The following is a 15,756-nucleotide window of genomic DNA, read 5'->3' on the forward strand; positions in this document are numbered from 1 at the left end:
ATGTTGAAACAAATGTGGCCTTTAGAGCAATTTTGTAAATATTCAGCGGGCCGTAGTTTGCCCATCCCTGATCTAGACTCTACCAGAGTAGCCAATGAACATGTCCGTGAGGCCTGGACTGTACCACAACCATGACGTCAATACATGAAACCTACACAAGAACATGATAACTTAACACAAAAGAAGCTTTGGCTGGGAATCCAGTAGTCATGCCAATATTGTGATTAGTGGGGCTACTAGGGGTACGGCCACCTTGACACAGCTCTTAGTCAACATACCAGGAGACAAATCAAATCCCACGTTCCCATAAGTGCTATTTTTAACAGCACAGAAACAAACGTGAAGCCATGTCAGTTGTGAATTTCTTCGTGTTCCTGGGAGGTGAAACCAGACGTAACACAAACACAATCTGTGAACGTTAGGACGAACAAAACAATTACCTCAATCGACATGACTCGGTTTCTGCTCTTGCTTCTACTGGTGTGGATCTCTTCAATGAAGAGGCTTTGCATAGCTGAACCATTGCTGTTCATCCCTTGAGGAGTGAGGGACGCAGGGTCCGAGTTTTGCTGGTGCTTCTGCTGCATCACGGTGTTGGTCTCCACATACTGCTGATTCTGAAGCAACATGCTGAAGTCCGGGCACTGAGCCGGTGCGGCCGGAGGACTCGGAGATGGAAGCACCAAGGCCTCTGAGTGCTGCGACTGATGCACGAACACAGGAGAGCTCTGGACGTGGTGGATCACCATGGGGGAGCTTGGCATCACCTCCGTCTTGACCGATGAAGTCTGGGGCTCAGGAGTGATTGTGGAAGAACTTGACTGAGGCTGAGGCTGGATGAAGGCCACCTGCTCTTTCACTTGCAGATATTTGGAGCCTGCGGGATCAGAATCGGGGAAGTTGACAAAACTCTCAGCAAGGACGGTGGTGGTGGAAGTGGTGGTCAAAACCTGTGTGGGCTCAGAGCCTTTGAGGAGATTCTCGGTGGAACATCTGTGTGCAATCAAACGGAAAAGAAGACCAAACTTTAAAAATGCAACTAAAGGAATACGTGCTGATCACCTGATCTTTATTCTATACAGCGTCTTTCACAGTGAGCCCCCTTCTTCAGGGTCTCTAATGTCAAATCTTCTCCCACAGTAAAGAACAAAAAGAACACTCCCAGAATAAGGGTATCAAAAGTATTTTTTTTACTCATTTATACTTTTGTATTTGATCTTTCCCCCCAATATGAAAGCTTATTCTAAATAAAAGACCCTTAAACGTATGCTAGGTAGAATGCCTGGAGGGCGCTGGGTGGCCTCGGAAACCCCTGCAGATTTTGTTTTTCTGTCCTCCCTGGCCATTGGACCTTACTTTTATTCTATGTTAATTAGGATTGCCTAATTTTATTTTTTATATTTTGTCTTTTTTCTTTTTCTTCATCCTGTAAAGCACTTTGAACAACATCATTTGTATGAAAATAATACTGATGAATGATAAATGATGCAGATGATACCAAGATAGGTGGATTAGCTGATAATTTGGAATCCGTTATATCACAGAAGGACTTGGACAGCAGACAGGCTTGGGCAGATGAAAGTTAATGTCTGCAAATGTAAATTATTACACATAGGAAGGAAAAATACACAATGGGCGGTCGAGAATACCCCTCATGAGAAGGATTTAGGAGTCATAGTGGACTCTAAGCTATCAATTGCTAGACCGTGTTCAGAAGCCATTAAGAAGGCTAACAAAATGTCAGGTTATATAGCGCCTTGATGTGTGGAGTACAAGTCACAGGAGGTCCTGCTCAAGTCTTTATAACACACTGGTGAGGTCTCATCTGGAGTCCTGTGTGCAGTTTTGGTCTCCAGGCTACAAAAAGGACATAACAGCACAAGAGAAGGTCCAAAGAAGAGCAATGAGGCTGATCCAGGGCTACAGGGGATGAGTTATGAGGAAAGATTAAAAGAGCTCAGCCTTTACAGTTTAAGAAAAAGAAGATGAAGAGGACACCTGACTGACCCCTGATAACATTGCAAGAAATTAAGCCACACTTTTGTTTTCAGTCGACTAGATGACTGCAACGCTCTCCTCTCAGGAACACCCAAAAAAGACATCAATCGATTACAACGAGTACAGAATGCAGCTGCTAGAATCTTAACTAGGAAAAGAAAATCCGAGCACATGTCTCCAGTTTTGATGTCACTACACTGGTTACCTGTGTCATTCAGGATTGACTTTAAAATCCTGCTTATAGTTTACAAAGCTTTAAATAATCTCACTCCATCTTATATTTCGGAATGTCTGACACCTTACACTCCAAATCGTCACCTTAGATCAGGGGTGGGCAGATTCAGTCCTGGAGGGCCGCAGTGGTTGCAGGTTTTTGTTCCAACCCAGTTGCTTAATTAATAACCAATCCTTGTCAATTATTTAATTTCATGGCTTGCTAGTCCTTTAACTCTGCCATGTCAAGTCATTCTCATATCCTAGATTTTTTTTTCCTTTCTAAGGATATCATCCAAATGATTTGAAGTCTTAAACAGATGACTTATTCTCAGTGCTTCACTTTTTTCTCTTCACTTTCCTTCCAACTATTTAATTAAACCCAATAATGCATGATAAATACACACAGGTGTAAATGGAAACAACCGAAATGGAGAAATGCTGTTCTCTTTTGTCATTTGCATCTTATTGCTAATAAGGTGTAATTAAAAACCAAGACTACAGCTGTTTAAGACTAAAATAAGCAATAAGGGTTCAAAATCTTAATCAGCGAGACAACTAAGGTGAAGCAGAAATGTTACTTGAATAATAATTGCTTCTTATTAAGCAAATGGGTTGGAACAAAAATCTGCAGCCACTGCGGCCCTCCAGGACTGAATCTGCCCACCCCTGGCCTTAGATCTTCAAATGAGTGTCTGCTTAGAATTCCAAGAGCTAAACTTAAAAGAAGTGGTGAGGCGGCATTCTGCGGTTAGGCACCTAAAATCTGGAATAGCCTGCCAATAGGAATTCACCAGGCTGATACAGTGGAGCACTTTAAAACAATGCTGAAAACACATTACTTTAACATGGCCTTTTTATAACTTCACTTTAACTTAATACTGATACTCTGTATATTCATTTACTTATCATTACTATTCATGGTGGCTCCAAAATCCGTACTAACCCCTACTTTCTCTTCTGTTCTTTTCCCAGTTTTCTGTGGTGGCGAACTGCACCACCACCAGCTGATCAAAGCACCGTGATGTCCCTACATTGATGGATAAAAGGCCAGAAGTCCACGTGACCATCATCATCAAGTTCTTCCATGAGAACCTTGAATACCATGAGGACTGATTGAGGTCATTTATGTTAGGTAGAATGTCTAGAGGGGGCTGGGTGGTCTTGTGGCCTCGGACCCCCTGCAGATTTTATTTTTTCTCCAGCCGTCTGGAGTTTTTTGTTTTTCCTGTCCTCCCTGGCCATCGGACCTTACTTTTATTCTATGTTAATTAGTGTTCTCTGATTTTAATTCTTACTTTGTCTTTTTTCTCTTTCTTCATCATGTAAAGCACTTTGAGCTGCATAGTTTGAAAGAAAATGTGCTATAGAAATAAATGTTGTTGTTGAAGTGTTTAAAATTATGAAGGGAATCAGTCCAGTGGATCGAGACGGTGACTTTAAAATGAGTTCATCAAGAACACGGGGACACAGTTGGAAACTTGTTAAGGGGAAATTTCACACAACATTAGGAAGTTTGTTTTTGCACAAAGAATGACAGACACTTGGAATAAGAGGCCGGGTAGTGAGGTAGACAGTCAGACGTTAGGGACTTTCAAAACTCGACTTGATGTTTTTCTGGAAGAAATAAGTGGATAGGACTGGCGAGCTTTGTTGGGCTGTTCTCGTCGAGAGTCGTCTAATGTTCTAATGAAAATGTGCTATAGAAATAAATATTATTGTTGTTGTTGTTATAGTTTTATTTTATTGTCACCTGTACAGAGTACAATGAATTCTTTCTTAAATTATTTTATTTTCTGCTGCACTTATTGGTATTGCTACAAACGGTTTTCTTTTTTTAAAATATTCTTTCGTGAAGTCATAGGAATGAGTAGTGGAAGCTCGGTGATGATTAGTGAGCAGCAGGATGGTTTCATGCCAAGAAAGAGCACCACACATGAGATGTTTGCTCTGAGGATGTTGATGGAGAAGTAGAGTGAAGGCCAGAAGGAGTTGCATTGCGTCTTTGTGGACCTGGAGAAAGCATATGACAGGGTGACTAAGAGGAGCTGTGGTATTGTATGAGGAAGTCGGGAGAAGAAGAGAAGTACGTAAGAGTGGTACAGGATATGAACGAGGGAAGAGTGACTGTGGTGAGGTCTGTGGTAGGAGTGATGGAGGTGGGATTGCATCAGGGATCGGCTCTGAGCCCTTTCTTATTTGTAGTGGTGATGGACAGGTTGACAGACGAGATTAGACAGGAGTCCCCACGGACTGTGATGTTTGCTGATGATATTGTGATCTGTAGCGATAGTAGGGAGCAGGATGAGGAGACCCTGGAGAGGTGGAGATAAGAGAGGAGAGGGGAGGAATGAAAGTCAGTAGGACCACCAAGACATAATACATGAGCGTGAATGAGAGGGAGGTCAGTGGAATGGTGAGGATGCAGGGAGTAGAGTTGGCAAAGGTGGATGAGTTTAAATACTTGGGATCAACAGTACAGAGTAACGGTGAGTGTGGAAGAGAGGCGAAAAAGAGAGTGCAGGCAGGGTGGAGTGGGTGGAGAAGAGTGTCAGGAGTGATTTGTGACAGACGAGTATCAGCAAGAGGGAACGGGAAGGTCTACAGGACGGTAGTGAGACCAGCTAATGTTATATGGGCTGGAGACGGTGGCACTGACCAGAAAGCAGGAGACGGAGCTGGAGGTGGCAGAGTTAAAGACGTTAAGATTTGCATTGGGTGTGACGAGGATGAACAGGATTAGAAATGAGGGTATTAGAAGGTCAGCTCAGGTTGGACGGTTGGGAGACAAAGTCAGAGAGGTGAGATTGTGCTGGTTTGGACATGTGCAGAGGAGAGATGATGAGTATATTGGGAGAGGAATGTTAAGAATGGAAATGCCAGGAAAAAGGAAAAGAGGAAGTCCCGCCCTCTGGAAATGACCCTCCATCTGCCGCAGCCATGTGTTACGTGGGCGACCCCTTGGCTTGGTCCAGCCGCTCAGGTCCTCAACAATGACGATCCTATGAGCCGGATCACCCTTGGGTAATCGTGCCACATGGCCGTAGTGCCGTAACTGATGCTCCCTCAAAACGCATGTAATATTTCCCATTTGGGACTCCATGAGCAACACAAAGTCAAACCAGCTGTACCCAAAGATTTTCCGGAGAGACACAGGAATCCAGTCTTCGTCTCAGGTCACTGGATAGCGTCCATGTCTCGCAACCATATAACAAAACAGGAAACACCAGAACTCTAAAGACTTGGACCTTCATCCTTTTTCAGAGATATCAGGAGCGCCACACACCCCTAGAGACCTCATGACTCTCCCAATCTGTCTACTGGCTTCATAGAAAGAGTCACCAGAGACATGAATGTCACTGCCGAGGTAAGCAAACCTCTCGACATTTGTGTATGTATTGTGTGTATGAAGTCTGTATTTGTCTAGCTGTCAGACACATACAGTGGTGTGAAAAACTATTTTCCCCCTTCCTGATTTCTTATTCTTTTGCATGTTTGTCACACAAAACGTTTCTGATCATCAAACACATTTAACCATTAGTCAAATATAACACAAGTAAACACAAAATGCAGTTTTTAAATGATGGTTTTTATTATTTAGGGAGAAAAAATCCAAACCTACATGGCCCTGTGTGAAAAAGTAATTGCCCCTTGTTCAAAAATCACCTAACTGTGGTGTATCACACCTGAGTTCAATTTCCATAGCCACCCCAGGCCTGATTACTGCCACACCTGTTTCAATCAAGAAATCACTTCAATAGGAGCTGCCTGACACAGAGAAGTAGACCAAAAGCACCTCAAAAGCTAGACATCATGCCAAGATCCAAAGAAATTCAGGAACAAATGAGAACAGAAGTAATTGAGATCTATCAGTCTGGTAAAGGTTATAAAGCCATTTCTAAAGCTTTGGGACTCCAGCGAACCACAGTGAGAGCCATTATCCACAAATGGCAAAAACATGGAACAGTGGTGAACCTTCCCAGGAGTGGCCGGCCGACCAAAATTACCCCAAGAGCGCAGAGGCGACTCATCCGAGAGGTCACAAAAGACCCCAGGACAACGTCTAAAGAACTGCAGGCCTCACTTGCCTCAATTAAGGTCAGTGTTCACGACTCCACCATAAGAAAGAGACTGGGCAAAAACGGCCTGCATGGCAGATTTCCAAGACGCAAACCACTGTTAAGCAAAAGAACATTAGGGCTCGTCTCAATTTTGCTAGAAACATCTCAATGATTGCCAAGACTTTTGGGAAAATACCTTGTGGACTGATGAGACAAAAGTTGAACTTTTTACATTACATCTGGCGTAAAAGGAACACAGCATTTCAGAAAAAGAACATCATACCAACAGTAAAATATGGTGGTGGTAGTGTGATGGTCTGGGGTTGTTTTGCTGCTTCAGGACCTGGAAGGCTTGCTGTGATAGATGGAGCCATGAATTCTACTGTCTACCAAAAAATCCTGAAGGAGAATGTCCAGCCATCTGTTCGTCAACTCAAGCTGAAGCGATCTTGGGTGCTGCAACAGGACAATGACCCAAAACACACCAGCAAATCCACCTCTGAATGGCTAAAGAAAAACAAAATGAAGACTTTGGAGTGGCCTAGTCAAAGTCCTGACCTGAATCCAATTGAGATGCTATGGCATGACCTTAAAAAGGCGCTTCATGCTAGAAAACCCTCAAATAAAGCTGAATTACAACAATTCTGCAAAGATGAGTGGGCCAAAATTCCTCCAGAGCGCTGTAAAAGACTCATTGCAAGTTATCGCAAACGCTTGATTGCAGTTATTGCTGCTAAGGGTGGCCCAACCAGTTATTAGGTTCAGGGGGCAATTACTTTTTCACACAGGGCCATGTAGGTTTGGATTTTTTTTCTCCCTAAATAATAAAAATCATTTAAAAACTGCATTTTGTGTTTATTTGTGTCATATTTGACTAATGCTGAAATGTGTTTGATGATCAGAAACATTTTGTGTGACAAACATGCAAAAGAATAAGAAATGAGGAAGGGGGCAAATAGTTTTTCACACCACTGTAAGTGACCGGAACAATTCCGTCTCACTTGGCGCACACACACACACACGACAGGATTTCTTATCACATCAGCATGTAACACTAGCTGGACACACCTTTGAGCGGGTTGCACTGCTTTCAGACAGCACCAGTACTTTGTGGTCAGACTGATATCTTACTTTGGTTTTGTTCTTTTGATTTTTCTGTCCTCCCGGCCATCTGACCTCGCTTTATTCTTTGTTATTTAGTATTGCCTAAAGATATTTTTATTTTACATGAACTTTTCTTTCTTCATCTTGTAAAGCACTTTGAGCTACACCATTTGTAAGAAAATGTGCTATATAAATAAAATGTCTGATTATTTGAATTACCGCCCAGCATACAGATTAGAGATGAATGCATTGGTTTCCCTATAAATCACAACAAGTCCCCAAACACACACCCCTGCCTCCCGCCAATCCAATCTGTCCTACCGTCTCAGTTCAGTGAGGATTTCTGTCAGCGTCTTGACTCTCTTCAACATGCAGTCCAGCTTGTGGGGCTCCTCCTTCAAAAACTTGACAGCGTCCACTTCCACTCGCAGCACTCCTCTCATCCTGTTCTGTAAGGCGGGGAACTCTCCTGCATATCAAGAAAAGGAACGTTAGAACAATCCAGACTAGAACAGGCCACTCAGCCCAACAAAGCTCGCCAGTCCTGTCAACTTAATTCTTCCAAAATAACATCAAATCAGGCTTTGAGGGTCCCTAAAGTCCCACTGTCCACATTACTTGGTCACGTATTCCAAGCATTAGAACAACAGAACAATCTGGATGAGAACAGGACATTCATTCCAACAAAGCTCACCAGTCATATCTACTTATTTCTTCCAAAACAACATCATGTCGAGTTTTTAAGGTCCCTAAAGTCCTACTGTCCACCACACTGCTTAGTTTCTTATTCCAAGTGCCTTTGGTTCTCTGTGTGAGGAAAAACTTCCTAATATTTGTATGAAAGTTCCCCTTAACAAGTTTCCAACTGTGTCCCCGTGCTCTTGATGAACTCGTTTTAAAGTCACCGTCTCGATCCACTGGACTAATTCCCTTCATCATTTTAAACACTTCAGTCAGGTCTCCTCTTAATCTCCTTTTACTTAAACTGTAAAGGCTCCGCTCTTTTAATCTTTCCTCAAAACTCATCCCCTGTAGCCCTGAATCAGCCTAGTTGCTCTTCTCTGGACCTTCTCTTGTGCTGTTATGTCCTTTTTGTAGCCTGGAGACCCAAACTGCACACAGGACTCCAGATGAGGCCTCACCAGTGTGTTATAAAGCCTGAGCAGAACCTCCTGTGACTTGTACTGCACACATCAAGGCGCTATATAACCTGACATTCTGTTTGCCTACTTAATGGCTTCTGAACACTGTCTGGTAGTTAGGAGTAATAGTAGACAGTGACTAACTTATTCTCATAAGGACACAGTCGGCAGGGTGGGCCCAAAGCACAAGGATGTGGAATCAGCCCAATGTTTGCACAACTGTGGCTCTCATGAATGAACGTGAAGATCCCTGCTGTAGGTCAAGTGACAGTGAGTCAGTGCAATGCCTAAACAATGGCAGGGAGTAGATGGACCCCAAAATCTATCTACTATTCCGGCCCTTGTGAGATGTGTATAATGAGACAATGATACATTTGGGGGCGGCACGGTGGTGCAGTGGGTAGCGCTGCTGCCTCGCAGTTAGGAGACCCGGGTTCGCTTCTTTGGTCCTCCCTGCGTGGAGTTTGCATGTTCTCTCCATGTCTGCGTGGGTGCTCCAGTTTCCTTCCACAGTCCAAAGACATGCAGGTTAGGTGCATTGGCAATTCTAAATTGTCCCTAGTGTGTGTGCGCGCACGCACCCTGCCCGGGGTTTCTTTCCTGCCTTGCGCCCTGTGTTGGCTGGGATTGGCTCCAGCACACCCCCGTGACCCTGAAGTTAGGATATAGCGAGTTGGAAAATGGATGGATGGATGATACAGTTGGCTGGTGTAACTATAATAAGGTATCTACTTCACATTGCTCAGGTGTCAGGCCTGAATGTCTCCATTATGTCATCTTAGGCTTGGCACAGTCTACTAGGGCCTATTAACAATGCTGAGCAACTGAATCCACGGAGTAGCCAGAGCCTTCAAGAATCTGCGACAAGACATGCACGTAGTCCTCTGAGAGTCTCTCTGTACTAAAATGGAAGTATGGAGAGTGACCCTTCTTTAACTTTGTCCTGAGAATACGGCATGGAACAGCATGAGGCGCTTCCTGTAATTGTGAGTCGTTTATGTGATTAGCAAGTGACACTTCCTAGAATTGTGCAAGTTTCTGCAAGTTACGTGTTTAACGTTAGGCCTGCATGTGCACTCGCTGGTGTCCTAGCAGCTATGAATTCACCAAATGAAGAAAACAGCTGCACCCGGCCTCCATTTTCAAATCCTATTTGCAGGGTGATAATCAAACCCTGAAAGGCGTGTCAATCCATCCGCTCCCAAATTTTTGTTTTTATTAGTGCATCTGTCCAGGTGAGTGAACTTTGACACAATTGGTCCAACATATGAAAAATTCACATTCATAGCATCATGGCACAGTTAGAGAGAGAAGCTGTGAATGTGCCGCCCGGCGTCTTAACCACACTTTAAGTGTGCTATTCACTTCCTCCTGAAGACCACTAATTTGTTTCCGAACCTCTTTATTGGGTCACCTTTAAGGGTCACACACTAATTCTACATACAAAGGGTCTTTACCCACTGAAGCAAATCTTTAGTGACTTTTGATAGCAGACTATGTGATGGAGATGCGCACAGGTGGACGTCCTGGCCAGGATGGGGCAAGATTCCTAACATAGACAGGGGGCCAGCCCTGAGGCACAAGAAGAGGGCACAGATCAAAAGAAGGAAGGTAGAAGATACCAGTGTGGCAGTGGGTACACTGGCATCCCAGTAGGGTGGGACTGAGGAACAACACCTGGCTTGGAGGCCAATGGGATGAAAAGACAGGGGGGAGACAACCTGGCAAGGCTACATACTCCCCCGACACATTAGGTGGCAGCCTCCTTGGGTGATGCTGCCTGTGTGGACACCCGTAAGGCATGTTGGGCACTGGAGTCCCAATGGGTAGTCTCGTTGGGTTCCATGGGCAGAGATCCATCATCCCTACTTCTGCTCGACCCAGATGTGCTTCCATCAGACAATGCCCTGGCACCGGAAGTAAGATAAAACAGATAAGAGTTTTAGATAGGGTCCAAGATAAAAGAAGCCACTTGATCTCATTCAGGTGAGTTGGAGTTTGATGGAAGAAGGACAAAGACTCACCTGAAAGAGTGGAAGGAGAGGACAAAGCCATTTGCCACTTTTTATCCCGTTTTGTAAGGTATCTGTGCAAATAGACCCTTTATGTAAACTGGGTTTTCTGTCAGTGAGGTTGTGTCTGGGGTTTTGGGGGGTGCCGCAATGCCCCTACATCCACGGACTTTGGACCACAGCTCAGCAAACAGCTGGCATCAAGGCTCATTTCACAGGTCACCCATGTTCCATATGTAGTTTTTACTCACGTCTATTATTGAGCTTTCCAGAATAACTGGTCTACTTGGGAGTCACATATTAGCGTAATATCGACTTTCTTGGTACTGTAAAAAAGCTGGCAGTGTTACGTTTTCAGAACCTTCGTACCGAAATATCGGTTCATGTGAAACCTCTATATGCATTACATAAATCTTAAATAATAAACCTAAAACTCTTAACATAAATGTAATAAAAGCAATAAACACATGAAAAATTACAATTCACAATTAAAGGAAACGACAACAAAAATGAAATTAAACATAAGCCACAGATGAAATATAACACTAGCTGCAAGGAAAATGGGAAAACGGTCAGGGGGGGTCTCCAGCCCTCCATCGGGCAGGTCACAGCATATTGGCCTAAAAATAATAAATAATTCTTTACATTTATATGTGCTCTTTTCTCTCCATGCAGGGAGGACCCGGGAAGAGAAGCCACAACCTCCTCACTGCAAACAGCTCCCCAGTCCAGCGCGAACGTCTGACTGAGTTTTAGCACACGGTCAAACACGCTCTTGTCTCACGGCGGTTAACACCGGAACACGAAAAGAAGCCGCGAAGAGCCAAGTAAAGAACGGCGTGAGGAGTTTCCACCTGAAACTCGCCCAGTTCACCTGAGTGGTAGTTGATATACGGTCGATAACGTTGTCACATATTATGTTTTTTGTGTACTTTTTAGCTGGATCCGCCTCTTGCTTCTTTCAGAGGGGTCCTAGAAAATAACGTACTGGGGATATCTCTTTAAGGGGAGTTGGGGGGCCAAACTACGCCTGTGGGTCCTTGCCATACGGTACGTTGGTGTGACGTGAAGGTTAATGACTTTAAAAAGGCAAGGCGGCACGTATGAAGAAAAAAAAAAACAAGAAGAAACGAGAAGGAGTAGAAGGTGAACTGGAGGAAAGGAGATGGGAAGGCGTATAACACGGAGCTGCAAGCAGTAAAGCATTCAAGAGAGACTCTGGATTAAAGACTGTTGGGTGCATGGATAGGTTTTCCATTAAACCTAAAAAGACCTTCGGAGTTCACGTCTTGTCTTGGCTGTAATGAAGTGGGCGTCGGCCATGGACGAACGCTAGCGCGGAGACTCCCGGGTGTGACGGATTTTCATCCCTCCTCAAAAAGAACTGACCCTAAGCCGGTGAGATCTCTTCTTGCTATCTAAGTTCAGTAAATAGTCTCAGCGGCATCACCTCAGGATTGGTCGCTAGCGCTACTGCAGTTTTTCCCTGGCCGAGTGAAGATAAACTTTTGGACAAAGTTAACATAAAAGGGACTGGGGTACATTGGGGGAATTATATGTATGCATCCGTTGGTTATTTAGATATATGTAATTGAGAAGATAGAAATAGGATATTTCTTCTTCTTTTTCATTTTTTCCTTCTTTCCTTCTGGCTTTTTTTTTGCTTTCTTCACTGCTGCGCCGAATTCTGGGTAATATATTAGAGTGTTCAAGGGGTTTGTATAGATATAGTGATTATAGGAATTGTTTATAAGGGTTTATTGTTGTTTAAAATATATATTATTTTTGTGTTTGATGAAAGATTGATTGGGTGATCACTTCCATAACATAAGTACATTTCATCTGGAAACTCCAAATTGAGGCTTAGGTTCTGTCGGTTGCCGTTCCTGATAGAATTTTTTTTTTCCCCCTAAGACTAGGAGATATTCTGTGTGTGAGGGCTCTTCATTCAACAAAAAGGGGAGATCGCTACAACTTGCCTTTTAGGGATGCCAGCGATTCCCCGACCTTCCTCAGCGACACGGCGCCATCCTCCACGTCCTTCAAGGTGACAGCTTTGTGGACGGTGGTGGAGTCTTTCTTCAGGTCATCCACATACTTCTCCAGCTCGCTGTCGGCACAAAGAAATAGCAATTTTCAGTTCATGTGTTCCAGAACGAGTTCCACCAGTGCCTACCTTGACATAAATCAACACAACATTCCAGAAAAATACACGTAAAGGATAAGTTTCAAATTTTTCAAGTCACAGTTCTTTCTTCACAATCATGGTATATGTTTATTAGCCACATAAAACTGTGATTTCAAGTGAAGGTGTATTTTTTTTTTTTTTAAATAAATTTTAAAGATACTTTGTCTATTCATGCAGCACACAATGGGACTAATGGATACACGGGCCCATGGGGGGATTAAAAAGCCATTAAAACGTAGCAAATACGTCCACCTTGCTGCGGTTTCCATTTAAGAACATACGCCTTTTGCGTTTTTGAGACATTCTTGCGGGCAGCAGTAAGGAGACCTGGGTTTGCTTCCCGGGTCCTCCCTGCGTGGAGTTTGCATGTTCTCCCTGTGTCTGCGTGTGCGTGTCCTCCGGGTGCTCCGGTTTCCTCCCACAGTCCAAACACATGCAGGTTAGGTGGATTGGCGATCCTAAATTGTCTCTATTCTGTGTGTGTGTGTGCCCTGCCTGAGATTTGTTCCTGCCTTGCACCCTGTGAGGCTGGGATTGGCTCCAGCAGACCCCCGTGACCCTGTGTTAGGATATAGCGAGTTGGATAATGGATAATAGATGGAGACATTCTTGTGAAAACAAAAGGAAACTAGAAATAACTATTTTATCACTGATTTTTGGAACTATTTTTTCTTCCTGTTCTCTTGGCTGCTCACAGTCGCCATCTTGGTGGAGTCATGCCAGCCCGACAAGCCCTGAGCACCAAGCTCTAGCCTGCTTATTTACCTGACTTTTACTTTTGCAGTTCTATTTTTTTTTCCCCCCCCAACAGTTATTTTCATTTTTCATCTCCAGCACCGTCATGCTTAGCACTGGTGCCCCCCAGGGCCGTGTACTCGGCCCACTTCTGTTCACTCTGTTGACTCATCACTGTACAGCTGCATGCAGCTCTGACTGAGTTTGTGAGCGACACCATGGCGGTTAGTGACAGCGATGGAGATGAGTCAGCCGACAGAATGGAGACACCATGATGAGTGGACTGGTACAAGTGCAACATTCTGTCTCTGATTGTGGACGAGACGAAAGAGATGATGGCTGACCGACTTCAGGAAGACCCATGATGTCCACGCCCCACTGCACATTGAGGGCTCTGCAAAAGAACTGGTCAAGAGCACCTGATGCCTGATCTTGCTTGGTCAATTAACACTACATCTCTATAGGACAAGATGGTGCAGAAGTTTTGATTTCTTCAGTGCCTTCACCCATCCCTGTGAAGAGGGTCAAGTCAGGTGGACAAGCCTGTGGTGTCATGGATAGTGGACTATCACTCGGGCAGACCATCGTGTGCGAGATTCAAGGACACTGGAGCAGCATAAGGAACAGGCCTGTCTGCTTTACTCTTCACTCTGTACACTATAAATAACAGCAGGTCAGGTCAGGTCAGGTCACTGGCAGAAATTCTCTTATGATTCTGCACTTATGGGGTGTATTGATAAGGGGGGTGAGACAAAGGAGAGGAGTCGGGGGGAGAACTTTATGAACTGTCTGCAACTTAACATCAGCAAAACCAAGGAACTGCTTATTGACTTTCACCAAACACCAAAGAGCCTCCATGACTGGTCACTGTCCAAGGAGTGGATGTAGAAGTGGTCCGTTCCTACAAGTACTTGGGGGTCTACATCAATGAGAGGTTGGACTGGTCCCGGACCACAAAGGAACAAAAGAATCAGGTTGTTTTTTTTTTTTTTTTCTTAGGAGTTTGTGTGAAGTGACCTCCTTCACATCTTCTACAACTCTGTGATGGCCAGTATGGTGTGCTGGGCTGGTAACACCACTTTTATAGAGGACCACCGAAACAACAAGCTAATTAAAAGGGCAGACTCAGTTATGGGACTCACTTTGGACACCCTGGAGGTCAGACAGAATTAAAACAAAACTGAGTGCCATTATGAACTTGCTGCACATCCTCTCTGCGACACACCAACACTGAGGACTTTCAGCCAGCAAGTCATTCAGCAGAAGTGGGTGGAGAAACGCAATTGGGGGCTCCAATATACTAACAGCTGTAACACATCTGTAAAGTGTCACACTGGGACTGCCACATCAGAAGTTTTCTTTCTTTTTAGTTACCTTGCATTTTAGTTATTCTGGTGAGTGTGTGTGTAATTATTTATTGATATATTTATGTATTTATTTATTTAAAGAGCTTTCAGTAAAAAGCCAAATTTCCCCCTGAGGACAAATTAAGACCGCCCTACCTACCTATCTAATAATGCCCTTTCCTATCTGTCTATCTTACAATGCCCTTTGCTATCTATCAATCAATCAATCAATCATATGGTGCCTGTCATATCTATCTATCATATAGTGCCTTTCATTCTATCTATCTATCTATTTATCTATCTATCATATAGTGCCTTTCATTCTATCTATCTATCATATAGTGCCTTTCATTCTATCTATCTATCTATCATATAGTGCCTTTCATTCTATCTATCTATGATATAGTGCCTTTCACTCTATCTATCTATCTATCATATAGTGCCTTTCTATCTATCTATCATATAGTGCCTATCTATCTATCTATCTATCTATCTATCATATAGTGCCTATCTATCTATCATATAGTGCCTATCTATCTATCTATCTATCATATAGTGCCTATCTATCTATCTATCATATAGTGCCTATCTATCTATCTATCTATCTATCTATCTATCTATCTATCTATCATATAGTGCCTATCTATCTATCTATCTATCATATAGTGCCTATCTATCTATCTATCTATCTATCATATAGTGCCTATCTATCTATCTATCTATCTATCTATCATATAGTGCCTATCTATCTATCTATCTATCATATAGTGCCTATCTATCTATCTATCTATCTATCATATAGTGCCTATCTATCTATCTATCTATCTATCATATAGTGCCTATCTATCTATCTATCTATCTATCATATAGTGCCTATCTATCTATCTATCTATCTATGCCCTTTCCTATCTATCTACCTTTCTTTCTATCTTTCTATGTACAGTCATGGCCAAAAGT

At 43.4% G+C, this 15,756-nt stretch overlaps 1 protein-coding gene across 12 annotated transcripts in view; it reads right to left on the reverse strand.

Annotated features, from left to right (window-relative positions):
- Nucleotides 1-15,756, reverse strand: part of si:ch211-285f17.1 (sickle tail protein homolog) — a 464,466-nt gene that overhangs the window by 44,286 nt on the left and 404,424 nt on the right. For all 12 annotated transcript variants that reach the window (XM_039753955.1, XM_039753954.1, XM_039753962.1 and 9 more), the window contains 3 exons: nt 12,510-12,640; nt 7,698-7,845; nt 441-993 (listed from right to left, as the gene is read on the reverse strand). In XM_039753955.1, coding sequence (XP_039609889.1) covers nt 441-993; nt 7,698-7,845; nt 12,510-12,640 — 832 coding nt within the window. The remainder of the gene's footprint in view (nt 1-440; nt 994-7,697; nt 7,846-12,509; nt 12,641-15,756) is intronic.

The sequence above is a fragment of the Polypterus senegalus genome, chromosome 5, assembly GCF_016835505.1.
Source record: "Polypterus senegalus isolate Bchr_013 chromosome 5, ASM1683550v1, whole genome shotgun sequence".
NCBI lineage: Eukaryota > Metazoa > Chordata > Cladistia > Polypteriformes > Polypteridae > Polypterus > Polypterus senegalus.